This window comes from Engystomops pustulosus, chromosome 4 (genome assembly GCF_040894005.1).
Source record: "Engystomops pustulosus chromosome 4, aEngPut4.maternal, whole genome shotgun sequence".
In the NCBI taxonomy this organism is placed as follows: domain Eukaryota; kingdom Metazoa; phylum Chordata; class Amphibia; order Anura; family Leptodactylidae; genus Engystomops; species Engystomops pustulosus.
Window position 1 is genome coordinate 86,742,223 of NC_092414.1, and position 8,815 is coordinate 86,751,037.

The following is an 8,815-nucleotide window of genomic DNA, read 5'->3' on the forward strand; positions in this document are numbered from 1 at the left end:
TTGTTTTTGTTTTTTTTAAATGGCAGTTTGTAATTTGCATTATCTACAATTTACCTGATATACTACATGGTTGCTAAGGCAATTTATTGTAATTTTGATAAATTGTTAAACTATTTAAAAAAAAAATCTTTAAAAATAATAAATTGTTCTAGCACCCATATAGTATATCAGGTAAATTGAAGTCAATACACATTGCTAAATATTTTCTGGTACTTTTTTTTTTTTTTTAAAGATGAGAATCCTTGAAATGTTATAAAAAGTTCACCAGTAGCTCCTACTACAGATTCTATAAAGCTGTGATATGATATATCTGTAAGCTGCAGTTGTGCTTCGCTCTAGCACAATGGAATTCAGCAGAGATATCAGAGTAAGGCTACATTCACACTGACTTATGGAGGACGTATATACGGCCGATATACGTCCTCCATAGACGGCAATGGGCGCACGGTGCCCTACGGGAGCGGTACGGTGCAGCACACGTGCGGCACCGTACCACTCCGTACCCGGGAAAAAGATAGGACCTGTCCTATCTTTCTCCGTAGTACGGCGATGTGCGCCATTACTTCCTATGGCGCACTTCCTCCTCCTCTCCCCGTACACTGCCGTTGCCCGCTACGGTACGGTACGGGCGGGCAACGGCAGTGTGAATATAGCCTAAGGCCTGTGGCTAACTCACGGCCCCATTGCCGCCTATTAAACACATTCACGTGGTGCCGACTGTCTGCACCATATGTGCAATTCCTGATCGTCCTTGCAGTGGGGGCAGTCACTTCTTATGGACATCAACAGGGTAACTGACATCAGTTGGTCTGCAAGCAAAAGCAAACACCCTGTTGCTTTATGGCCCACAAAATGTGTGCATGAGGCCTTATTGGAAGTGTAGAAGGGTGTAATAAAAGAGTGGAGAAAGGAGCATACAAAGTACTTTACATTTGCTTGTAGTATTGATTTATGCATGTGAGCTCAATGTGCAGGCTAAAAGTGCCAAAGAATAATCCATCTAGTTAAAACATTCTGGATGCATCAGCAAAACATAAACTTGGGTAAGAAAAGCTGCTAATTGACTATAAGCAAGGGACAAAAAAGATTTATAACACAAATAATGACCAATGTTAAAAAGTTTAATTTTTTATTAAATACTTTATATGGTTATAATGTAAATGTTAATTCTTGGATGGTGCAGGAGGAACCCATGCCTCAATCTTCTTGCGAGTAGTAGAATAGGGTACATATTGTCCGGGAGTGGCACTCAAATTGAATTTGTGATTCTGCCATATGTATTTATGTGCGGTAGGAGGATGAGTAGATGGAGGCTCCTCGGTCATGGAATGCAACCAGCGATGCCTAGAATGAGATAGCAACATGGTCCTTAAAATGAATGAATGTAAATTTATAGGTATCCAAATAGTTTCTATTAAGAGGCTCAATATGTTCCTGCAGTAAAAGACTTTAACTTTAAATAAAAGGAAATTGCATTACTGACAACTAATGACAAGCTTAGAAAACAAACTTTCAAATCTACAATAATACAGAATTATATACATGCAAGGATAATTTTTCTGTGGCCACTTGTCTTGTGGGCACTTCTTTATAGACCAACATTTTTGTATGTATAACACACAAGCAACAAAGACTTACCGGCTATGGAGAGGGCTCGGCCCGCGAGCCCTCTCCATGCACCAGGACCCGGCTTGCGCCGGAAGGGGTTAAAGGGCATCTACCATTAGGATAAAGGAATTTATGCATATTTCTGCATAACAAATTGGACTTCGTAGTGATGGTATTAAATATTCCATGCCGTGTACTGGGAAGCGGGAAAAAAAATTCTAAATACAGTGAAAATTATGAAAAAACATTTGCGCCATTTCTTGTGGGCTTGGTTTTTACAGCTTTCACGGTGCGCCCCAAATGACAAGTCTACTTCATTCATTGGGTCAATACGATCACGGGGATACCAAATTTGTATAGGTTTTATAATGTTTTCATACATTTACAAAAATTACAGAAAAAATTCTTCATTTTGCCGGGTTCTTGCGCTAATAACTTTTTCATACTTTAGTGTACGGAGATGTGTGTGGTGTCATTTTTTGCGACTTCTGATGACGTTTTCAATGCTTCTATTTTTTAGGACTGTGCGACCTTTTGATCACTTTTTATAGATTTTTTCTATTTTTCAAAATGGCAAAAAAGTTTTTCAGACTCCCTAGGGTACTTTAACCCTAGGTTGTCTGATCAATTCGCACATTGTAATAGATAGCCTAAAATACGATAGCCTCGGATTTTTGCGTGATCTGAGGCTGTCATGACAATGGATCACCGCTCCCCGGCGACGTCACGTGGAGCGACGATCGGAGCCAAGATGGCGGCGCTCACACGCTACCGGCTCTTTAAAGCTGCCGACGGCAATCAAAGGGTTAACACCCGCGATTGGTGCTAGCACCGATCGCTTGTGTTAGCGACGGGCGTTTGCTTCATTATGAAGCAAACGCCCGGCGAGTATGAAGAGGGCTCAGCCCGTGAGCCCTCTTCATACTCCCCCATGCACAGCAAGACGTAAGGGTACGTCTTATTGCGCTATGGGGTTAAAGTAAATGTGGTTACTTCATGAGCAGACTGCCACAAAAACTTTTCCCCCCATTTTTAAAAATGCCAGTGATGGACAAAAAAAAAAAAAAAAAGTCGTCCTTTCCTCAAAATTTCCAGAGAACATTATTCTTGGCTTGAATATGGCCATATGGTTCCTGTATGGAACAGCGACAAGAAGTGCTTAGCCTTGTGCTTACTGACGTGCCATTGTTCATGAAGAGGAATAACAATCCAGTAGTGTGGAATTTGGAAAAAGAAAAGAAAGAAAAAAAAAAGAACCACACACACAATTAGCAGACTTCTCAGATTGAGAAAAAAAAAAATATAACAAAAAGACAAAAAACAACTGTAAGCTGGAAGTCTCTGAAAACTGGATTTATTAGCATCGGGAATGAAAACTAATGAAACTAAACCTAGTGTACTGTTGGTTATCCATGTGTTCTACTTCCTTAGAGATGCCAAAAGCATTAACTTTGTGGTGAAACGTTCTTAAAGGGGTATTCCAGGAATCAGCAGAATTTATATATAAATGGATACTCAAAATATAAGCTAATATGTAATTAGTTGTTATTTAATATTTTGCTCCCCTTAGCAGAAAATGCTGGTGACATAGACTGTAATGAAGAATTAAAATGCTACCGGCCCTTTAGTCAGTCCGCTAATTTCCTCCGCACGGTCCGTTGCAGAGCATACACAGGACAGAAGATGGCCGCTGGTCACATGTCCACATCACATGTCCTGTACTTGTCTAGGCAGGTCATGTGATCACCACTATGTTTGGCTGTAGCTTGTTGGTTGCAGAGCATCCAGCATGGCCGATGTTGTGGTGATGGCAGTTACATATCATTACTATGGTAACAGAGCAAGAAAACCTGTTAGATCATCACTGTGAGCAGAGCATAAGAGGGAGGAGGAGTTACTGAGAACTAAAGGATCATGGAACTTGTAGTTTCCAGTGGCGGCCATCTTGGAGATAACTTTTGTAAATCATAAAATCAAACTATGTAAGCTCCGTTTTGTGACTAATGACATTGAGTATTGTTGTATTCATTTATTTATATAATCATGGGTTTTTGTGTCAGACGATCATATTCCCAGAATACCCCTTTAACACAAGCCTCAAATGCAGCTTATTTTAGCACAGCAATAATCTGCCACTCATAGGGGTACATGTTTCATTTGTTTTCTTATGCAACTTTTTAAAGTTGGCTGAAGTCAGGATACTTAACCAGTGTTATGCATCTTTCTAAATTTGCCATTGTGATACATGTCTATTTCTTTTTTTTTTTCTCTCCGATTTGCAAGTTTTTTAAAAAAAAAAATTTGCGACTTTTTAGGTGCATATATACTGTACTTCGTTTTGTACCTAAAAAGTCACTGAATTAAAAAAAAAAAAAAAAAATTGTCTTGGAAAGATGCATTTAGGAACATTGCAAGAGACAAACCACCAACTAACTTCTTAAAGGACACCTGTCATCAGGTCTGTGTCACTATTCCTGTCACTACTACCTGTTGGAGCAGCTCACAAGGATCCCATCCCAGCCTTTATCTAGTTATTTCACACATTAATCATTATAAAATCATCTATTCTTTATTATGTAAATTAGGCTGGTCACATGGTAAGAGGCAGTGATGTCGCCCCTGTTCCCCCTCCCCTCTCCTCCCCCTGCTCATGTCTGTGTGTAATGTGTAGTAAAGCATTGCTAGTGTGTGTGCTGCATCTGCTGACATGCTGCATCCTCCTAATACACAGAGACACAAGTACAGTACAGCTACACAAGTACCTGACATGTTCTGCTATAACATGGCTGCCTGGAGCTGTAGTATCTCTCCTATACACACACAGGCTGCAGGGAGCGAGGCCACCAGCAAGCACATGGAGCAGCCATCACATCATTATACCTCACACCATTATATTGGCTGTCAGTCAAGCACTGGGGAGTAGCTGTGCCTCCCACTCATGAATAGAGTGGACAGCTTGAATATGCTAATGACTCACTGGACATTTCACAGGTCATTTGCATACAGCTTTAGGACCTCATTGCTTAGGTTTACAGGCATGTAGAGGGACAATGAAGGGATAGAGGCAATGCTCTCTAATGGCAGTTTATGAAAATATATTTAGTTTAGGGGGTTATTTTGCATGACGGGTTCTCTTTAAGACCCAGGTGTAGTTGCAAACATGCACTTAAAAGTCCCAAAAAATAACTAAACCCTGCAAAAAAGAAGAAAAAAAACAAAACAAACAAAATCAACAAAACAGACATTTATCAGGGCTTCAAATAATTTCAATTTCTTGCGCAACCGCCAGGAAATGAGACCCAAAGGGTCGTGGAGAGGCATGAAGTGGCGCCAAGCCTGAGTCACTTTTACCACTAGACATATGCTATACTTTATGAAAAGATACAAAGACATTCCCAAAGTATTATAATGTAAACAAAACTGCACTTACCATTCAGGAGGCACCATACTACCATCCACATCCCAGTAAGTATATTTCCCATTCATTTCTATTGTATATTCTACCCAACGGTGACGTCCTAACAAGCAAAAAACAAAGACACCGATTAGATTCTGTAGACACTAAGGATTTTTTTTTACATTTCAACCAACATCGTGGACTGTCTATTGTTCCTTGTAAACAAAAAAAACTCCCCTTTCATTCGTTTGGAAAGATGTTCTAGTCCAAATTTCTATGAAGTATTAAATAGAAAACCATTTTTTGGTAAAAACCCACTGTTTTTGAGCATGGTACTTTATTGTAGAAAAATGTATTTCAGTATTTTATAGTCATTCATTTCTTGAAAAACTAATTAACTCCTTTGTGACTGATGGTCATTGGTGCCGGAATGTCCAGGTGAATTTTTGACGTTCTGCTATCCTAATTTTTTTTTTTTTTTCCAAGACATGTGAGACTTTATCTTGATACAATAGTTTTTATAATTACATATTTAAATTTTGCTATAATTTACTACAAATATTAAAAAAAAATGCTTATTTTTTCACAAGTAGTAACTTTTACCAAACTAGGTTATAAATATGTACAGCATTATTCCACCCCCCTTTCCCAGGTTCAACTACAGATGCAGAGGGTGCATGTACTTCTGCAATAATCATGGCACTCAGCGATCTCCATCAGCCCAATAGAGATGAATGGAGCAGAACTGACATGCACGGCCGCCTGCTTCAGGGAGCAACGAGGGGTCTGACAGAGATATCTGGGACCCCAATGGACCCCTTCGTTCTTGTGATCTGTGGTGGTCTCATCACTGAAACCCCCACCAATCAAAAAGTTAAGCGCTATCCACAGGATAGGACCCAACTTCTTTCATGGGAAAAACCCTTTTATATCATCATTCAACTAGTTTCTCCCTTCTTGGTTGTTCTGGAGTTAACACCATCTATTCTCACAGACCAGAATTAGTTTAAGTCACTGCTTTCTATTCCTTCAGACCAGATGAGCTATTTTAACTCCAGAGCAAACTGTTAATAAAACCACAGAAGTTAAACTACAGATTTTAGATATTATGAGAATAACCACGTTAATGTATCAGCCACACCTACAGAGCAGACTTACCAAAAAAATAACGCTTGTCTTCAAAGTATTTGTTTCCATACTTGTCAATTCCAACAAGTGTGCCGGTTTTCAGGTCAGCAGACCTACAACAGAAAAAAAAATGATAAGATTAAACGGATAAGCTCAGCTTCCCTAAGAATCGGCCATTAAAAGCAGTTGTATCACTTTGGTGCGTGCTGCATCTGCTTCACAGACCGGCGTAATCACACACAATCATTACATGGTCAGGCTGCAACTTAGTCCTCTAAAACTTAATGGAGCCAAGCTTCGACACCATGCACAATAATATAAAAATAAAATATATTTTAAAAAAAAAAAAGCAACAAATAACCCTTTATTAAATTTAAACCATGTATATAAGATAATCTATCGTTTAAACCTGCTTACCGAGCACAACAAAAAAAACCTAATCTTCATAATAATTATGGGGGAGATTTATCATAAGTGTGAGAGCAGAACAGTTCTAGTTGCCAATGGAAAACGATCAGAGCTTGGCTTTAATCTTCCCACGGCTATTTATAAAATAAAAAAAATTAAAAAAAAAAAGGCAATCTGGTTGGTTGCCATGGGCAATTGAAAATTTCTGCACTCAGACACTACTGATAACTCTCCCTATATGTTTTTGTCCCCACATATGTCAATTTTTGAGCCCTGTTCAACCCCGCTCTCTCCATAGAGGAGCACAGGGCCGGTGCCATAACTCGGCTAAATATAGGACATGTCCAATATTTCGCCATGCGCGGTCACGGTGCGTTAAAATAATGTCTGCTCATCGTGACCAGGCGCCATGGATGTCAATGGTGATTGATATTGGGCTGCAAATGGTGCGGCTGCATATTGGTTCCCATTACGTTCCTGTGAATGAGCCCTTACAAAGAGTACAACTCCTAATTTCAGTTCATTTCAGTTTCCCCTAGACACTCTCTGCAAGTAGATTGTCAGCAGAGAGAGAGGCAGTAAACTACAAGGAGATAAGTGATCCGGGGGAAGGGGGAGGCAGGCAAATAGCTGTGAGATGTAGCAGAACTAAAAGTGTGCCTGTCAGCCTCTGTGTAATCTCAGGCATCTCTGAGCTGTCTAATCTCTCCTTCTATGTGTCAGTGTGTTAGTGCAATGTCAGTAGCCACATGAAAGTGTATATACACCTGTACCCTGATAATCTAACCACATTGTCATCCTACAAAACCAGATGGGTCATAATGTTTCCACACCCTGGGATTTTGCAATGAGCAGCCGAGGAAGAGATAGAAGCTAAAGCAGCAATAAAACTGACTAAACTGTTACGTAAGGGGTTAAAATGATTTTTTTTGTGAAAACATCACTAGGGGATAGAAATGTAAGAATATTCTTTTGTGGGGAAAACCCCCAAGGATAACCTGTCAAGCAAATTACCACACCCATAATAAATACTTCATGAAAAACTATGGTTAAAAAGCGTTGTCTTTATACCTAAATGGTTCCTTTCCATGGCTGCAATGTTAAAAAAAAAAAAATCTGTTTGTAAACTTACGAGCACCTCATCTGGAGTGAATACATCACAATAAGCAGGTCCAATGAGACCCTGCATATTCAGCAGTTACTGCTTTGCCCTCTCTCCTTGTTCCCAATTGACAGGTCTCACTGCACTGAAAAGCTTCTCCTGTCTACACTCTGCAGTGTTCTCTGACTCCTGCCCCTCCCCCCTGCATTACAAGACCAGCTCAGACACAGGCACTTCCTGATAATAAAAAATATCTTTAATGTGTACATCACATTAGAATTTGAGGCCAGACACAGTCAAACATGTTCAACCCAAGAAATGGACCCGTATGCTGGTCCAATCCCATGGACTGAATACATTACACGGAAGGGAGTTTTTTCAAAATACATAACATAAGTTCACCAAGGAAACACGGACACACAGACCTTGGGATTGTTCCAACAGGCTGAATACATTCGTTGTTGCTGGCACAAATTAATGCTGCCCATCCCCCTCCTCCCACCCCAAAAAATAAAAATTGAGGACTGCCAATACATTTGCTTTTGAATTCAGTGCAGATCCCACCTATGATAACCTGGGGGCATGCCCTACATTCACCACTTAGAGATGAGATATATTGTGAGGGACAGTGGTCATTACTAATGTGACAGTGGAATGGCAGGAGAGTAGACAATGATAACATTATACATCAAGAAAACACTAATGTCATGTATAAAAGTAAAACTCTACACAAGTCATGTGAGAAGGGACACGCGAGATGGCAATGGCGCCCCCTCGAGGAGCCAGGAGAGGTCAGACAGTGACATCTACACTACAAGGTGACAGCCAAGGTGGAAGGGAAGACTGCTGCGCCTCTATGCTGGCCTCACCCTAGCCACAGCCAAACTAAAGATCGGAAAGTCTGACCTGAGAAACTGCCAAAAGGAGCCGGTAATTCCACCGTGTCCCCGAATTTGCTGTAGCGCCCTCCGCACTAGCTGTACGTACTCCGCCATATTGTGTCCGCGGCGGTAGCACGGTCCGCCTCCAAAAGGGCTCCGGCTGGAAACTGGGAGGACAGAGACACAGCCCTAGTGCGCAGGTGCGGGCTCCTTACACGAAGCGCGGATAGGAAGGCGGGACTGATGTAGTCACTCATGTAAGCCTGATGCTCAGGCCCTTACAGCTTGCTG

At 40.7% G+C, this 8,815-nt stretch overlaps 1 protein-coding gene across 1 annotated transcript; it reads right to left on the reverse strand.

Moving 5' to 3' along the window:
• Positions 1-1,112: 1,112 nt before the first annotated feature.
• NDUFA12 (NADH:ubiquinone oxidoreductase subunit A12) lies at positions 1,113-8,815 on the reverse strand. The gene is made up of 4 exons (XM_072146583.1): positions 8,550-8,815; positions 6,164-6,246; positions 5,039-5,126; positions 1,113-1,344 (listed from the first exon to the last, which is right to left on the reverse strand). Exons 1-4 carry the CDS (start codon positions 8,636-8,638, stop codon positions 1,164-1,166), a joined length of 441 nt encoding a protein of 146 aa, XP_072002684.1. The 5' UTR covers positions 8,639-8,815; the 3' UTR covers positions 1,113-1,163.